Here is a 19,487-nt window from a genome sequence, read left to right on the forward strand (position 1 = left end):
GCATTAAGTGTCGACCTCATCTCGGTCTCGAGTCTCAACCTCAAGTTCTGGTCTCGGTGCTCACTCGACCTTCAGTCTTGACCTTGAGTTCTGATCTCGACACTTTCTCAGCATTACGCGCCAACCCCATCTTAGTCTTAAGTCTCGACCTCGAGTTCTGATCTTGATGCTCACTCGGCATCATGCGCCAACCCCATCTCAGCTTTGGGTCACGGCCTCGAGTTCCGATCTGGATACTCACTCGACATCACGCGCTGACTCCATCTCAACCTCAGAGCCTGCTTAATCTCAGGAGTCAGTCGGCGCGCGCAATCAAGGTAACCTAATATTGTTTCTTTCGAAAAAATAGGAAAAAATCTCCAAAATTTACAGACGATCAGAATCTTTCTAAAATTGGAACGAATATCTCAGAATATTTCATAAACGAACGTTAATATTTTGGAGATAACTTTATAAAAGGTAGCTCATACTCATGAGCACAATTATGCACATATCAACCATAATTTTCTCAAGTCATTAAACTCATTTCTCACATAAAATCCTAACTTAAGCATCAGAGTAGTTTGTCGGGACTCACCCCCGGTGTCATTTTAACTTTTTTTTAGTGCTTTTCAAGTCTACTATTCATCTCTCTGGGCAACTATCTTCGAGGAGCGTATACATCAACCATTCGTGAACTGATGACTTAATCATTCATAGTGTATTAAGCGGAACAATCATCTTATCCATAATTTAATATAATTAAAATACTCATTTGTAATCCGTCTTTAAATAATTTTGACCAAAAAACTACCTTGCAATAATTTTGACAAAAATTGATCTTAAATAGCCAATTTTGATCAAAAATTACTCTAAGATAATGAAACAAAGTATAAAAAGATATTTTAAATATCAAATTATCAATAAAATACTATTTTAATAATTTTTAAAAGAAGAACATGTAGAAATAGATATCATAACCATTCAGCTAGCTACCTCCTCTTAAGAATAGCACAATAAAAAATTTTAAAGATCAATCTCTAAGGTATATATTTAGATTTATCTAATAAATGAGCTGGAAGCGAAACGTCTACTTTCAGAATTAATAGGATTAAACTCAACATCTAAAAGAGATGGATCTTAAGTAGGACTACCCTAGGCTCTAGTCCAACCTAATTTTTTTATTAGCTAAATTTTTTATTTAGCCAACTAAAATCAATCCTCGTGGCCTCTAAAGTTCAACCCACCTTTAATAAACAATTCATCTACCAATCCACATTCTTGCTCTTTAATTCTCATTGTACCAAGATATGCTTGAATTGTAGTCCACGCCACACAAAGTTCATTCCTTCCCCTATAAATTCAACTTCTTCCACCTTCTTCTTCTTCTCATCGAATCACCCAAATTAATGAATTAAGGAGCAATCATGCATCCGATTCCAACCATTCTTCTTCTTCTTCTTCTTCTTCTTCTTCTTTCTTTCATATGCCACTTTGCAGTTGCCAATGGACAAGCTTCAGTGGCATTCCACTTCCAAAACAAGTGCCCCTTCCCCGTGTGGCCGGCGGCGGCGCCCAACGCCGGCCATCCTGTGATCGCCGCCGGTGGCTTCCTCCTCCTGCCCAACCGAACCAGGCGCGTCCGCGCGCCGCCGACGTGGAACGGCCGGTTCTGGGCTCGAACCGGCTGCGACTTCTCCTCAGCGCGCGCGTGCCAAACCGGCGACTGCCAAGGCCGCCTCGCCTGCAACGGAACCATCGGCGCGCCGCCTGCTACGCTCGTCGAGGCACCGACTATATATATAATCTTCTACACTGATCGGTCGACTATTTACGATCTAAATGACTGACTTTCTCCGGTAGGTGTCGCTGCGGAGGGACGAGAGCGAGCCGAGCTTCTACGACGTGAGCTTGGTGGACGGGTACAACCTGCCGGTGTCGGTGTCGACGAGGCCGGCGGAGGGTAAGTGCTCGATCGGCGGATGCGCGCGGGACGTCAACAGCGTCTGCCCGCGTGAACTGCAGGTGGTGGACGAGGCGAGCGGCGCGGTGGTGGCGTGCAGGAGCGCCTGCCTCGCCTTCGACCTCGACGCCTTCTGCTGCCGGAACGCGTACGGGACGCCGGAGACCTGCAGGGACAGCGTCTACTCGAGGGTGTTCAAGGAGGCGTGCCCGGAGTACTTCAGCTACGCTTACGACGCGCCGCCGCCGCTGGTGAACTGCCACGCCGGGGAGTACGTCATCACGTTTTGCCCGGCGGGATGGGGCGGCGCTCATCTTCCTCTGTGATAATTAACCATAAATAAATAAATAAATTATATATATATATATATATATACACACGAAATTTATATGCTGCGCGACAAAGAATCTGCGATCCGTGCATAACACCTGTGACTCACCGCAGCTGCCACCACCCTTACTGAGCCGTCTAGACACCGTCAGCCGCCGCCTCGACTACGATCAATGCGCCACTTGCCGGCGCTTCTGTCGGCGTGGGATTCCGATCGAATAGTGACCGAAATCCGATGAATTTGATCAAAAATAGCCGTCCCCACTGCACGACCACTGTCGAAGCCAATTGGGTCGAATTCCGACCGAATCGTGAGCGATCGGTTGGCAGTGGCCAGACGGCGCGGCGAGGGCGACGGCAGCGATGGTGGATCGCGAGTGTCGCGCATGGATCGCGAATTCCTCATCGTGCAGCGTAGCATTTCTCTCTCTATATATATAAATGAAAATGATTATACTCCTAAAATTTTCCTGTTTATCTTTATTTTTTAAAAAATAAATACATAAAGTCTTTAAACATTTTATTAACCAATTCACTAATCAAATACAATGAATACAAGTGTTTAATGACTCTCAAAACTTTAAATTTGTATATCAATTTCTTAAATTTGTTTATATTATTTTTCTAGATTTTGAGTTTTATAGTTTTATAATTTTTTTACTAAAAATAGTTAACAATCATAAGGACCTCAAATTTATATGAAATTGACAAGATTAAACATGTGGATTTATATTTATTTTTTAATTTTGAATCATAAAAGATCATCAAATTACAATAAAAAATAGAATATGTTACCCAACGATTTCACAAGATTAATTTCACGATCGTTTAGGATGAGATAAATTAAAAAACTACAATTAACCATTACGAGAAGAATATTACCTCGACTTACTCTTGCTAAAAGTGTTTTAAGAGGATGGATCAATTGTAATTAATTCTAATTGACAAGATACGCTCTCAGTTGACTCATCACTATCCATAAGTGCAGAGCCACATGTTAGTCTACATGACCTTTAACTTAGGGGTTGACCATATTGAAAAGGAAGTTGCAATTCAAATTTGTTGAGGAGAAAGAAAGGAAGAACGTGAGAAAAAAAAAAAGAACCAAGCATTTTAACAAAAAGTATTTAACTATGATCTTACATCTACTACAAATAGAGTTAGCAATTTAGGTTGGATCCATAGAATTAATCTATCTTATTAAATAATTTAAATACATTGAATTAAAATTTTATCAATTCATTTTAAAGTAGGTTTAGATGGATTAATCTATCTAGACCCATGATCTGTATAGATTGACTCATGATGGATTTAGATTGACTCACAAGTTGAGAAAAAATATTTTTTTAAAAAATTTAAAATTAAAATAAAAAATTCGATAGACTAGTAGATTTGATCCATCTAAATTGTAATCTAAATTTAAAATTTTTAATTTAATCCGTTTAAATTATAATCCAAATTTAATATTTTTTATTTTTTTTGACAGACCTGCAATAGTTGATCCGCTTAACTCACAATCTCTCTTATGTTGGATTGAAGATTTTTTAATTCATCAATTTGATGGGCCGACGTATTCCACACTGTTGTATGATGAATTTCTAATAAATTAACCTGCCCCACTATAAAAAAAATGATAAATCCCAAACAGTCTCATGGACTCAATCTTTGGGGGTGGTCGGTCTGGTCCCACGAAAGTTTTCCACCGACTACCAGGATAAATCGGGAAGCGCATACGGCGACCAATCCAGATACTCAACATTCTTTGATTGCGTTTCCCATTTGGAAGAAAATTTTTATAAATACGCCGTAGCTGGGGATCGAACCGCGGATCCTGAGTCACAACCTGGATGTCCTGCACCATTACCTGGACAACCTGCCCCACTATAAATTAACCGTTTCACAGCCAACGAGCATCCTCAATTCCTCTTATTTTCTCCTCGCCAAATGAGTCTCTGAAAGAGGAGTCAGCTGCTGTTTAGCCCCGTCAAATGAATTGGTCAAATTTGAGATGTGTTTAATACATACCAGTTTTGACCAAGAAGTCGATAGGCGTTGACTTGGTCTCAGGTCAAAGCCTCGAAGGCCTTATTTATTCCTCACTTGAAAACTAGAATTTGATCAACTGCAACTGCTGCGGTTGCCGGCTCCACAAGCAGATCGACTCTGCAATTTCCCAACGTGAACTTTTTTTCTCTCCAGCTAATTGTGGCCCTGTGTTTGTCGTTCTCGTGCCGTTCGATCGATCGTCGAGATTCATGGGGAGCTACGTCTCGTGCGCGCTCGCCATCGGCGGCGGCGGCGACGGCTTCGGGTCGACCAGTGTGGTCCTCCCGGGCGGCGAGGTGCGGCGCGCCGAGGGCCCGGCCACCGCGGCGGAGTTCATGCTCGACGCGCCAGGGCACTTCCTCGTCAGCTCGAGGTCCGTGCACGTCGGCCGCCGGTTCGCGCCGCTCACGGCGGACGAGGAGCTGGAGGCGGGGCAGGTGTACGTCATGTTCCCGATGAAGCGGGCGAACGCGGTGGTGTCCGCCGCGGACATGGCGGTGCTGCTGGCGGGCGTGCGGAAGGAGATGGGCGGCCGAAGCGCGAGGCTGCTGCCGGACGCGTCGGCGGCGGCGGAGAGCACGTCGGAGTTGGGGGAGGAAAGTGAGGGGGCAGCGGCGGTGGTTGAGCTCGGAGAGTTCAAGTACAGGTTGAACCTGTCCAGGTCGAGGAGGCCAAACCTGGAGACCATCCACGAGGAAGGCATTCGATCAAGATGAGGATCAAATTCATCCTTAACAATTATAAATTATGCTGCAGTCCGATTCCACCAAAATTTTTAATATACGTTTTTGATATTTTGCGCGACTCCCTCTTCCGCGTCCGTAAGCGCCACCCAATCCGTCGTTCATCACTCGATCGCACGCCATATCTGACCATCCAAATGTGAAAGTGCATAGTGCCACTCACCCCCGACCTCCGCCGCTGCCAACCGCCATCGCCGTGCCGTCCAGCCACCACCGACTGCCGGCCCGGACACGATCGACGCGCCACTCGCCGACACGTCGGCCAGCGTCTGATTCTGACCGAATTGTGACCGAAATCCGACGAAATTTGACAGAAAACGCGGTCAGTAGTGGCGCGCATCGATTTCCGACCAAATCGCGACTGGAGACCAACCAAGGAAGGACCGCCATCGCACGCCGATCCTTCCTCGGTCGATCTCCAGCCGCGATTTGGTCGCAATCCAACTACGATTTAGCTGGAAATTGGCGCATGCCATTGCCGTTGCGTTCCGATTAAATTTCGCCGAATTCCAACCACAATCCAATCGAAATCCGACGTCGACTGACACGCTGACGAGTGGCGCGTCGATCATACTCAAGTCAATGGCCGACGGTGGTCGGACGGCGCGTCGAGGGCGGCGGCAACGACAATGGGTCGATTGTATTGCTCATGGGGTCACGCAGCACGGGTCGCGCAAAATATCAAAACTCTGTAAAGTAATCCTATAGTAAGACTTTACAAGGAATAAATATTCTTATTGAAAATTGACCTCAAATGACCATGTGTTTATAATTTTGCTTCAGGGACATAATTAAATTGATTACGACGGAACAGACTTGCTGAAGTGTGTGCTGCTAATATCTTATCACTATAAACTACAACAATTCTGGTATATTCTATGACGCCTACCACATCCACTTATCATCTATGAATCCACTCCAATTCACAAGAACCGGTCATAACGATTACACACGTACTCATCCACAAACTGTTTGCCATGAGTGTAGAATGCTAACAAACACAACACGAACTAAAAAATGCCAAGAAGTTCATCCATACTTACCCAATTCAGCTGACTCTGAAGAAAAATAGGTGCTTGATACAAGAGTTTTTGGCTCTCTAGATTTTGATAGAATGTGGCCGTAGAACTAGATACATTCATGAGCCACCATCATGCTTGAATAAGATAACTAAAGCAGTGCAGTTATCCTTGCATTGTCTTTCGCGGACGGCTTCCCTAACAAGACGACGGGCTGCAGTCGTAGCAGATCCGGTCTCCTGTAACAGCAAGTGTCGTCGAAGGTTAAGTGAGCTCGATGCGGAGAGCTAGTGGCTTAGTTATGGAATTAGAATGAGGAAATTTTACAGTCAATAAACTGCTTACAAAGTTGGTTGTTTCATTTCAAGCAAGAAAAAAAAGCATGCAGCATACAGGTAGTGACCATAGATATAGATATATCGCATTTGGAAACGTTGCATTGAGGTCGAAATTGTTTAGCAAACAAGATATCACTGTGTTTTTCTCATAAAGAAAGACACAAACTATGTTAAAAGTAATTTAACATAAAAAGGTCACATATGTTCTATTATAGAATTTGTGAGGCTAAGGTAATTATGATAGATCACTCTTATGACAACATTAACTTTTACACAAATGAAGAACTAAATTTTGCTCTTCCTAAATGACTTCTTATGACAAGGATTAGGAACATACCTAAACGTTCCTGAATTTGATTATTCTGAATGGGACAAAAACATTGAAACAAATGCAACGTTTCTTGCTTTGGATTCAACATAGGAGCAGAAGGTAGAATACAAAAATGTTCTTAGAAAAAATGTTTTAAAGAAAACATGTTTGTACGCACCTATGAAAAAGCCAGAAACTGTTTTATGGTTTATGACAATAGTAAGAAAAAAGCTGAAAACTTTTTTAATAATTATTATTTTATCTCAAAACAGATTTTCTATTTACCCATATCATATCCAATTTAAAATTGGTCATATTACTAAGATATGATTGGGGAGAAAACAAAGTGTACCAATTTCGCAATTAAAGCATGTTTATATCGATTTGTTTAAACCAAAAAAAAACAAAACATGGGAGAGAACTGGAGGATTCACTTCAAAATATCATTAAAGCTGAAGCCAGAATTTATGTATGATATTTACCTGTAACTGTTTCTGGACAAAATCGACAGCATCACTGGGCCCAAAAACCTGTTACAGCAACTCATGGTAGAATGTTAGTCCATGTCATATATAATCACAGTTCTTTTTCACAAGAAAATTAATGAGTTACCCCCCACAAGCCATCACAACCAAGAATCATGAAGTGCTCACGTTCCGTAAGCTCAAAAGAATGGACATCAGGGATTGCAATAACTCCAACCTGCATGACATTACAATGTTTTCAGGCATTTGGGTATTTTACAATGGGCTATAACCTCAAAATTACATTGATGCAAATGCAAAAGCTGAGACGTGTAAAAGAGGAGTCAAGGCATTGACATGGAACTGAAAACAATGTGTTGTATTTGATGTTTTCATTAAGATACACCAAGAAGATAATCTTCCTTTCTTGTTAATTATGCTTTAGCTTGAGGCTGAGCTATAGGCACATAGAATAAATCTATAGATGAATAAGAAAACACACACACAAAAAAACTTTGACTTAAAGTGTGGACTTAACATCCCACTTAGTTAATGACTGATTCACTTCTTAAATGCTATGTCTGTGGCTTAAACTAGTTGGTTGAATAGGATCAATTGAGAATCATCTTGTATCTAACAATTTAATATTTACATTAAGATCCAAACTGGAGAAGAGAAAAAAAAAACAGAATTAGCATAGAGAGACAAGTGCTAGTATTAAAATTCTACAAAAAAAAAACAACAACTCACATTGGTTTTTAAAATTATATTATGGGAGTAAAAGTCTAATGCCTAAAAGCTGCGATACAACAGGTTGCAAAAGACATAAATCTCTAGATGTGCTAATGACCTTCAACAGCAAATTTCAAATGACAGCTCAAATGTGTTAAAGGTAATTCATATCCAAATTTTTTTTCACAGATTATTATTGGTAACCTTCTTTAGCGTCCATTTCGAATGTGTAAACGTTAATTTGCATACAAACAAATTCAAAAGAACATATAATTAGCAACCTTCTTGAACTGTCGATCTCCAAATGCTCTAGAAACCTCAAGTCGTCCTTGCAATCGTCCATTAGAACTCACAGAACCTCCAGCCTGCACAAGCAAGAGACTATACCATTATCTGTTGATCATAGAACAATTATACTCACAAACTGACATGCATACGTGCACTTGCAAATAAATTCTTTGAATTGCTTTATAAAATATCCATCACACATTGTACCACGGAAGTTATTGTTTAAGGAATAGATAATTAAAATAATAGACAGTCTAGTGTACGAAGTTCCCGTCAATATGGGATCTCGGGAAAAGGTCAAACCACATTGGGTCTGTTATATGCAGTTTTCCCCTGCATTGCAAGAGGTTGTTTTCGCGACTTGAATTCATGATCATAAGGTCACAGGGCAATAACTTTATCGTTGCGCCAATACTCCCCCTTCTTAAGGAATAGATAATTAAAATACTGCTTGAAAAAGATTTCAAACTGTTACAAGTTATAGCTTATGCATTAAAATTCAATAGAATTGCAAACAACATTCAATGTGGCTCAAAGAGATTAAATAAGTGCATAATTTCATTCTTAGTGCCGTACAAGTTCCAATAATGCAACTATTATGCAGGAATAAAAACTCTCACCTTCTGGATACGTGCACGTTCTTGTGGATAGATTGCTTTATGTTCCCTTGTCACAACAATGGCTTTCAGTTGAGATCGTGTTTTATCTGATAGAGCCTGTGAACTCTCTTCACCAACTGAACGTGCTAATACAGCTTTAGCATCCCCAATATTAGCAATTAATACCTGGATGAACTCAGAAACACAATACTAGCACTTTCAGAAGGAAGCATTGGCATAGAAAGTTCAATGATATCGCACATAAGGGTAGGGACTACATTTTATGGTGAGAATTGTAAAAATGGCATGAACACCAATTTGTTTGTGGCAGTGGCACACTGCATTATTGTTTATGAAATACATCTTTTGGTCATTATTGTTGTTGAAAGACATCTTTCAACGAAAATGAGACAATCTTCAACATCTAGGAGAATGCCTATGTGAATTGGTAAAAGCAAGAGCAGAAAAAATGACTATTCATTTTCTCATTTTTCAGCTATGATTCCTCCATTGTTTTCTCTCTGTCATTTGATAACTCATCCAAGATGGAAGCCTTGATTGAAGCATCCATATTACCCTGAGAGAATTAGCTCCCTGTAACCATCTGCAGCGTGGTGATAGCTCAATGTAGCTAGAGAAATATATGTTGTCATAGCGGGCAAAACAACATAAAGCCACAAATCCCAACTATTGGGATTGGCTATAATGTTTATAAGGTTGTTAGTAAAATTTTAGGCTAGTTATCAGGTCTAACACAAACCTCCACCTTTCTAATCTAGAAATGGGAAAAACATTGGTGGTGCTAGATACTAGGCCAAATGAATCTTTGAAATAAAGTTAGGACCCGACAAGCAATTATACAGGTGAACCAGGGTTAAGTCAAGTCAAGTTTCAAATTGGACCCTGAAATCATGGGGGAAAAACTTCTATTCAGTTTCAAGTTTTTTTTTTTTATTTTTTTTTATTTTTCAGGTTTATATGTTGTGTATATTATATCATATTATAATATATTATATTTTTCATATATAATTGTAAATCGGTTCAGGTTTGGATTTGTTGTGTTTTCTGAAAACACTTGAAACCCATCTATCACATTTAAAGAAAAAACAAAATCCAAAATTCAGAATTCAGAATTAGCATCAGTTTCCAATTGGTTCAAGGTGATCAGAATTTGTTAACCCCTCACAGTTAAGTTCCAACCCTTTTTGTTGGAGTAGGAGAGACCCAAATTCATTTAAGGATACATCAAAGAAAACATAATGCTCAGTAGAAATTGACAAACTGGTACAAATTGAAATTTAAAAAAATTGCAGAAATTTCCAAGAAAATGCAAAAATTATACAAAGGTTACTATCCTACCATTTTTTATGATTGTCATCCAAAAGAGATAAGATATCTAGATCATGGCTACAGATATCCTTCCAAAAAGATTTCATACAGGTAAAATCAAAATTTTACAATCTCTCAATTTATAAGATTTCAGACAGCATGATGGTAGCAACTTGAAGTCTTGAATAAACCTTAATAAAATAAGGTACACGAGAGGTGGTGCAAAATGAAAAATATGATCTAAAGCAAAACTAACTAACCGTTTCCCCTAAGATCCACACACATACAGCAGTGGCCCCATCTTGCCAATTTCCTGAAAATTTTCAGTATACACCAGATCATGCAAAAAATTATATTTGAGTCAAAATTGTCAAGGTACCTCTACTAGCAGTTACATTACATAAATTTCCTAGTTGATAAATTTTTTTTTTTTTTCGAAAATGATGTCGATTAGTAAAAACTAATGCCTTGTAGGAAAGGGAATAGTAGAAACACTTGTAGAATGAAGAAGAGCTTGTGCTGGTGGGGCAGCTGAGAGCTCCTTAACAAACATTGTCTGGGAAAAAATAAACACAACTCAAAAATGTGACCATCTAACTTCACAGTTACCTAATGTGAAATTTTTTGGATACTCTTTATGCCAGCTAATCTACAAACCTAAAATTATAATTGTGACCAAGACATGTCAGATCCTGAAATACACGCACTTGCAAACAAATGTCCATAGATTGGATTATAACTTTTAGTTGGGTCAGCCTAAGTTTTACCCTGCTACAGATGCTTTCTCTGTGACATCCAAGGGTAAAAGGAAACAAAGAGGCCCTTCACACCTACCAAGAGAATTGGATAGCACACAGAATATATCCTCTCCAATAAGTATGGGTCCTTTTTCAAACAAAAACAAACAATCAACCAGGTAGGCATTCAATAAATATTTTAAGAAAACTAGAAAGTTTCCTTTAAATAATAGAAGCATTAAAAATTTCCATACAAATATTCAAATGAAATTGTTTCTGCTAAGCTACAAAGATGATAACATGTGGAATGATACATTTAACATTCTATATACCATAGCGAGAAACCAATTGCTACATTGGCAAGTTGCACCAACTAAAAATTCTCCACACGCATCCTGCATCTTAGGGTCCTGAATACTCAGGATTAAGCTGCAGAGAATTGGACCTCAGTTGGATCCAATCAATCCAGTGGTCATTTAGACGAGAACATGCTCTTCCAAGTTGCTAACATAAAATTTTTAAAGAGATAAAAACAAAATGTATCTGAAGTTCAATGATAAGAAAAGGAGATACAACCATCCATAAAGGAATCACCCTCTTGTATTACACAGCTTATCCTAGTTCTTAATTAAGCATGAGCATGGCTACAAAATCTCGTATGGTGAACAATCCTAACTCAAACAACTGTGCAACATTACAATTTCTAAAAAGACAAATCTTACACAGTGAAATAAATATTGCATGTGTACCTTTAGCACTTTCTTGAAATAATGATTCATCAGTCTTACGAAAACCTGTAGTAGTACATGTCAAGAAATAATTAGACTTGATAGGCAAAGGTGGTTTATCTGACACAGTTTTTCAAAAATAAAATATAAAAATAGAAACATATGTTAATCATTACATGAATAAAAAATACGATGTGAACTAATACCACATACCAGTTAATAAAGTATTGCAAATCCATATCTATAAATGAACTGCTGAATGAAGCAGGACAGCACATGGAGTAATTTAAGCATCAAAAGAGTAATAGCAGGCATCATATCTTTTAAAGAAAAAAAACAAAGAGAATCAAATAAGTAGATGGCAAATGCAGATGTTATATCTAGGTTTCAATTAAGTCAATTGATGTAATCAAATGCAACATAATCGATCAATTTCGGCAAGATTTGGATCAATTGCAATCAATTAGGATTTAATTCAATCTCTATAGTTGGAATTAGAGTTTGGTGAGGGCTTGAGGATCTTCCAATTGGGTTGAGCAGGAGCCAGATAGTAACTGAGCTAGTTTCAAAGATAGAGATTTGCTAGTGCAATCACTGCAAAGACCATTAGATCTGTTTAGGTGATGCTCTTTGGATATGTTGATCCAGCATAGATCTGAGCTTTGTATGAAGGTATTATCCACTTTGATTCATAATTTTATTTTTTCAGATTTTGAACCTTTCCATTCTCATTCGTTGGCATTCTAGTGGTTATGGTGGTAAATATATGGATATCTGGGGAGGAATGTAACTAGGACATATTGATCTGCCCTAATCTGGTTTCTGGCGACTCTCAAATGATGGTTCAATCGTAATGGGTGGTGACTGCAGGAGGGGTTTGTGGTGTTGTGTTTGTCTGAATCTACCAATTTGGATTCTTGGTTCTTGATTTAGTTCATGATTGAATGGTTTTATAGATTTGCTAGGATAGGATTTAGTTTGTTATTGTTTGGAAGAAAAGATAAAGATTTCGATGATCACTGATATTATATAGTTGTAAGTTTAGCAATGAATTGATTTGAGTTGTTTAAATTGATTATCATTCTTCATAATTGGATTCAGTGGTGGTTTGCTCTAAAGTTCCAGATTGAGAAAATGTTGTAGAATGGAAGTTATTGAAGGAATAACATTTTTTCTGTAAATTCTGGGATTGATTTGAGACTTGAGCTTGTCAATTTGGTACCGATGTTTTAGATTAGGGTCTGAAACAAATGTAGAAGATGCAAAAGATTCATGGCTGAAGCAAACCTGACAAAAGAACCTAGATTTATAAAATTCTGTAATTCCCTTTTTTTATTTGACTTATTCTAATTCCATAATTAGCAAGGCAGCAAGGCTTTTCCATTAAAAACATAGTATCAAGACCAAAATAATAATAAAAGCAAACTTAATTTGGAAGTTCAAAAGTAGCCACATTAGATACTTCTTATGTGCTCAAGCTCAAATGAAAATTTCAAGCTATCTTAGTACCTTCGATGATAGCCTTCTTAGCCACCTTGATATCCATCTGCAACAATCAAAATCAAATAGGTAGAATATAAGAACGAAGACATGACTGTAATCATTGTTTATCACCCAAAAGAGTAACAGTAAACCTAGATAATTTCAGATAATAATACACATTAGCCAAAATTGAAGATTTTGAGATAGGTATGCATCTGCATCCTATTTCTATAAGCACAAACATTTGGGAAAAAAAACAGCTTGAATAAATATATCATCAATGGCAAGTCTTTGCTGATCTATATATAATTTCTATGTAGAAACTATGTAAGGTTGTCTACCCAGAGCTGTTTAAAGAAAATATTATTTCACTCGTCAAGTTGTTATAAATCAAGGTTTTTTCATTTCTAACTGTCTGAACTCCTCACACCATTAAGCTTAACAAATTTATAGATTTCCATCAGTACATTTCACATTTGGTTTTAAAAAATAAGTTGGCACGAAAGAAGATTATGAGGCACAGAGTGCCAATATGCAGCAACCCCAGAGATTCTCCTACATAGCTAACAAGAACAATGTCTATGAAAAACAGGAATCATATAACCTCATTATGCATTGACAAAAGAAATTTACATGATTTTTTTCAGAGGAATATAGCGCCTAAAAATCCTCTATATTTGATTGCGGGAAAAAAATGATTGGAAGGTCTGTGTTTCCTTCCCAAAACAAAAATGAATATGTTACAAGTTAAACAATGGCAAAGTTAAGTATCAAAAAGGTTAAGCATCACATGTAACCAAATTAAGAACAATGAACCAAACTTTGCTCACTTTACAATATATATTAGAAATCTCCAAGTCTCCTTAGTATTGCAGATCAGCATTGTGTGAGCTTGAAAAAAAAAATCCCATCCAGCCAAAAGGCTACATTTTTATTTTGGTTCTTATCTCTTGGATAAGAATCCCAAATAGTTGGAAATAAAAATGCATGCTGTGAATGTAGTAGAACTTCAAATTCCTTAGAGTTTAAGCTCCACCAAAACTTGTGACTAATCTCATATCTACCAAATAGCATGTTTATCATACATGAACATGCATGTCTAATTAATGATTTGAAAGTTACTTAAACTGCCAAAATAAGTATATTGAGAAGGTAGGTACAGATAGGATTCACATGTATTCATGAAGTTTGCAACAAATATAATCCTGTATGCATAACAGAGATAAAGCTACTTTCTGAAAATGTACAATGATCATAAAAGATTAGTTCAAAAGAACTCAACTCCTGGGAAAGTACTGATTAAGTAATAAATCGGGTTTTTCTATAAAAGAAAGAACTGAAGTTAGCTGGTTCCCTTTTTCTAGTTATGGGGCAGCTATTCTACTCCTTTCAGGTTACACACTAAATAATTGCATGAATATCATTTTAGAAGATTCTGAAGAAAGACAAGATCAAACATTAATCACTACTATTAAAATAACATAGAACAAGCAGACACACCAACTCACGTGGTAACCCTGCTGCAAGAACATTTGGATGTAGATGCTTCTGTGCATATTCAGCAGCCATGCGACCACCATGCCGTTGGTTATATTTATTAGAAGTTGGTTGTGTTTATTAGAATAAATCTCCTAGAATAGGTCCATAAACCTCCTATATAAAGAGGGGCTTGTATCTCTTAATGGAATAAGATTTCTAAAGTTATTTTGGTAACAAGAAGATTCTGAAGAAAGACAAGATCAAACATTAATCACTACTATTAAAATAACATAGAACAAGCAGACACACCAACTCACGTGGTAACCCTGCTGCAAGAACATTTGGATGTAGATGCTTCTGTGCATATTCAGCAGCCATGCGACCACCATGCCCATCATAAATTGAAAAATGAGCACATCTGTGGAGAAGTTAAACCATGAATATGTTTCAATCACCCATAACAAGTGAAAACATGAAATAAAAATCTCCTTAGCATGAAAAATGCCATAGCACATGTGGATTTTCCTTGTGTACAGATTCATTATATATCTTTCAGCATTATATACATAGAAATAGAAAAGAGATCTGAAGCACCATTCATATAGTCATCAAGGCATATAGTCAAAACTCAAAAGCACCTAGATTAAAAAATATTATACTAATAAACAAAATAACCACACACTATAAGCTACATGAACCAGCAGGTGCATAACTTTTTTCAAGTTGAGCTTATTCTCTTACTGAAGTCTATCAAGAAGAAAAAAAAGATTTTGATATGTAAAGCATAATTTGAATCCTTTTAGTACGATTAAGAATTCTTATCCTTATCCTTGGTATTATACATTTTATTATATAATATGCATTTGTATGATAAACTAGCAATCTTTGAGCAAGTGTCGGCAACTTGAGATGATTTATTGAACAGGATAATCTTGTATATTCAGATATTTTTTAGCAGCATAGGAAATGCCTACAGAATAGGACAATCTCATCTACCATATGAAATGGAAAACATAATTAGGTGAAATATCTCAACAAGTATCCAGATTTAGATCATGGTTCTGAGAGACAGAAAGAAAAAAATACTCCTGCTTTAACTCAATCAAAATTGAACACTGCAGTTGAGATTGATATTAACTCAGCAAAGATAACTAATAACAAAAAAGATGCTTTAAAAAAATACATCATCATCCTTGCACGAGATAAGACTGAAGCAGGGAAAAAGAATGAGTTTGTATATAAGAACAATTAGGCAATTTTCATGAAGATGAAAGAATTAACAATCAGAACCTAAGTTTTCCAGGAGTTTCCAAGCTTGCGTCTAAAAGGACCACCCATGCATCCTCCATAGTGTGTCTTGAACCTTTATCCTCTGCTGCATCAGCTTCAATACATGTCGCCCTAATCACATGCTGTTTTGAGTCTACTGAATTATGTGAAGATACATCCTCTGATGAATTACGGGTTACAGATACTTGACTATTGTTGTCAGCTTTCCCAAAAAGCTTCTCATCCGAACTGTTTTCTTTCTTGCCATTCATTTCAGCTGAAACTGACTGATTCCACACTTTTGTAGAGTCTCCATTATTATTTTTACTTTCTAAACCTATGTTGATATCAGTAATTTTGGACCTCTTCGTAACCAGATTCTCAAAACTTCCCTCTCGTTTATGATCAGCCATATCGATGCTAATATCACAACGAAATCCAGCTTTATTAAGTTTTCAAAGAAACACTATCACTTGCAAACCTGAGCATGAAAAAATGAAACAAAATGTACCAGTGAGGGTAATACAATGTTCCCAGCATGCACAGCAAAAAAAAACAGAATATATATTAAAAAGATGGTTTCAAATTCTGGTTAAACCATATTGGATACTTGATAGAAAGAGTGCAAAAATAGCAAATTAAATTCCAAAAATATTGAACAGAAAGCAATCATATAAATTTCCCCCCAAAAATGGAATATTTCAGAACCAGCACCAAGACTTTTGCAAAAAGATAATGTGTTTTGAAGGAATATCAACTACATGAGTGAGCAAAACCAAAGATGCCAACATTTCATATATGGAGAGGATGTTAAAAAAAAAGCATCTCACATTTTACTTGTACATAATTTTCTTTCTCAAGCACAATCCTTCAAATTTTACCTTTTCCTTCCATGAATAACTGAGAAACATTTCCTTTTTGTTCCAAACATTTGCAATGTCAAGCATATGAAATTATGGACAATAATACCTAGGAAAGCAGGAAACAGAACAACTAGAAGTTTTCTTAGTTTAGTAGGTGTTCTCACTCTTTATACAAAAATACTGGGAGTGTAGCTAAAACCTCTGATCACATTCTGTATCAGTGCTAAAAATAAAGCAGTTGCTACAGGGAGGAATGGATATGTGCCAAAATATATAAAAAGACAATAACTAGATGAAACTGATTTATAGAAAGAGGCATTTAGAATCATTATAACTTATGATGTTAATTTCAGTAGAACAAGGGGGAAATTAAAATCAAGGTTTATAGTAGGGTAAATTAAAATCAAGGTTTAAAGTATCACTTTCTATTAACATATCAGTCTTTGGCCTAAATGGTTTGATTCTAGTACCATACAAAGATAAATTAAGATAGATTTTATCTATAGCTTGTTTACTTCTAAAAATAAGACTTATGGCAATTTGATAAAAAAATTTAGAGAAACTATATACTTATGGGGAAAATATGACACATAATTAGGGACATCGATGATCAAATATATACTTCATAGTGCACCACCTATTTCCACAGAGCCAAAGTTGTAAGTTCAATTGGCCATTGTATTAGTCAATGAACAAGACTTCAATCACGAAAATGGGCAACAATAATAACCATTAAGTCACTCATTCAAAAATTATAATAACAATAATAGAGAAAATCCAGCAAATTAGAGAATAGTATAAGGCAAAAAGTAAATAAGTTAGGAAATGTTAAAGATGCAATCTTTGAAAAATACAGCAAGAGGACTTTGACAACATGTATCTGTATCAAGCCACCTTAGAGTCAACACAATTTTTGACGTGGCATATGCGAAAAGACCATAAGAGTAATGTGTCACGATCCACTTAGACAAGAGAACTGGCTGGTTAACTTCTCAAGCAGAACCACTAGCCTAAAATTCGCAATCCCATGTTAATAGCAGCTATCTCATCTAAGATTATAAAGTTCCGCTATTAGCCCATAACTCACCATGTGAGAAAAAATTGGGGTGTTACAATCTCCGCACTACTTAAGGCTTCACATCCCATCAAGGTTTAAATTTTAACTCATTTCCTAGAATCATCCCTAATCGTTGGCATGCGAGGCCTAATGGTGACTCCACCATCACGCAAGTAGTCCTTTTCAATGCCTCAGCCTGATTTGGAATAGTTTCACTCTAATTTCAATTATCATGACCCGTTCACTTTTCAAGCCAAGCATCAGTCCAAAATCCTTAATCTCAAGTTAATAGTAGCTATCTCATCTATTAGCCGACGATATATAGAATGTATGGCATCTAATAGTGACATGTTATCGTTGTCAAACATGCAATAGATCATGTTAGTCGTAACAAAATGGACAAAGTACAGAAACAGAGTTACTATTTCTTTTAATATATCTATCCATTATCTTCCCGACAAATATTTACATGTCGCTACGAACAAAAGTGCAAGCTTGTCCGAAAATAAACAGAAAATCACAAATAAAGCTTAATATGCAATCCTAGAAGCAAATTATCTCAGCCTCTTTGATGGGCTATACTCCGTAATTAATATTTTACAGTAAAAAAAAAACTACAATCCAGTCAATCCACCTAAAATCCTTGCCAAATATACCTATAAGAACCCTAAATGAAAATATTGGAAAAAATCAAAACTGCTCCGGGGCGATTTCGTGACGCCTTACCGGAAATCCCATCTGGCATGAACTCACGAGACGGCCGGCGCCGGCGGATCCAATTGGCGTAGGCGGCGCTCCAGATGCGGTCGCTCGACGTTCCTCTAGAACCCACTCGAAAAAAAGGCTTTGAGGCCCTCGCTTGCTCCCGCGATTATTACCCGATCGATGCACATGGGCCCCGGCGTGTGGTATCTGCCTCGCCAATCAGGAGGAGGGTTAACGTGCTTGATGAAAAATCAACACCCAGAGTTGGTCCGTCCTTGACGGTGTGGACCGTGTGACTCGAACCCGAATCGGAATCTGAACCTTTCTTTTTATTCATATATTTAATTTTTATAATTTAATTAATTTTAAAGTCCTATAAATTTTTTTATTAATTATTAAAATAAATTAAATCATATAGTAACAGACAATTCAAAGTTACAAATTTCTCATATTAAACTTTTATTATATAGTCAATTGATCTCTTAAATATAAATGATATATTCATTTCAATTTTAACCTCTTCGCGGTGGAATCCATGTACCTTAATTTTCAATCTTGATTGCGGCCCCACACGGTCGGACACGACCATATGTGAGGAGGTAAATCGAGAAATTGCAGTTGGTCATGACGCATAAGGGTATTGCTATAATGTGAATTCATATGATGTTGTATAACAGTTAATATTTCATATGAATTAAATCCTTGTTCTCGATTAATTTAGCAATTAGATGAAAATAATAATATTAAATAGTATGGAAGAATAATTGAGTAATTCTAGGATGAGATATGTCAATACAAATTTAAAGTGGTGTTTTTTAATTTTAACCTAAATCAAGTATTAATGGATGCAATATTCACTCAATCGATTATTCTCTTGGATATAAATCTTTTACTGATTGGTAAATTATTTTAAAAATGCCAAAACAAAAAATAAAAATTATTTTGTCGTTTTGTTCCCGTTCCGGAGGTGTCGCTGTGTCAGGATCTGTCCCCCGCCTCCTCCTCATCATTCGCCGATTCCAAATAT

General features: G+C 37.2%; 3 protein-coding genes across 3 annotated transcripts; 2 read left to right on the top strand and 1 right to left on the bottom strand.

The window, feature by feature from the left end:
- The first annotated feature begins 1,385 nt into the window (after positions 1-1,385).
- Positions 1,386-2,649, top strand: LOC141846806 (thaumatin-like protein). The gene is made up of 2 exons (XM_074734868.1): positions 1,386-1,766; positions 1,843-2,649. Exons 1-2 carry the CDS (start codon positions 1,407-1,409, stop codon positions 2,266-2,268), a joined length of 786 nt encoding a protein of 261 aa, XP_074590969.1. The 5' UTR covers positions 1,386-1,406; the 3' UTR covers positions 2,269-2,649.
- A 1,873-nt stretch (positions 2,650-4,522) lies between these two features.
- LOC141845816 (uncharacterized) lies at positions 4,523-5,034 on the top strand. The gene has a single exon (XM_074733818.1). It carries the CDS (start codon positions 4,528-4,530, stop codon positions 5,032-5,034), a length of 507 nt encoding a protein of 168 aa, XP_074589919.1. The 5' UTR covers positions 4,523-4,527.
- Positions 5,035-5,881: 847 nt separating this feature from the next.
- LOC141846250 (putative protein phosphatase 2C 67) lies at positions 5,882-18,581 on the bottom strand. The gene is given in 13 exon segments (XM_074734260.1): positions 5,882-6,319; positions 7,211-7,258; positions 7,341-7,430; positions 8,206-8,289; positions 8,833-8,997; positions 10,401-10,453; positions 11,627-11,671; positions 13,115-13,151; positions 13,923-13,958; positions 13,960-14,010; positions 14,876-14,984; positions 15,857-16,316; positions 18,482-18,581. Coding segments are annotated over 12 exon segments (1,230 nt in total). The 5' UTR covers positions 16,249-16,316; positions 18,482-18,581; the 3' UTR covers positions 5,882-6,199.
- Positions 18,582-19,487: the final 906 nt, after the last annotated feature.

The sequence above is a fragment of the Curcuma longa genome, chromosome 15, assembly GCF_044706935.1.
Source record: "Curcuma longa cultivar G26 ecotype Majalengka, Jawa Barat chromosome 15, ITB_CL_G26_1.1, whole genome shotgun sequence".
Classification (NCBI taxonomy): domain Eukaryota; kingdom Viridiplantae; phylum Streptophyta; class Magnoliopsida; order Zingiberales; family Zingiberaceae; genus Curcuma; species Curcuma longa.

Coding starts and splice junctions, on each gene's coding strand:
- LOC141846806 (XM_074734868.1), top strand. CDS start 1,407: ATGCATCCGATTCCAACCATTCTTCTTCTTCTTCTTCTTCTTCTTCTT. Junction 1,767..1,842: donor CGCCTGCTACGCTCGTCGAG/GCACCGACTATA, acceptor TTTCTCCGGTAG/GTGTCGCTGCGGAGGGACGA.
- LOC141845816 (XM_074733818.1), top strand. CDS start 4,528: ATGGGGAGCTACGTCTCGTGCGCGCTCGCCATCGGCGGCGGCGGCGAC.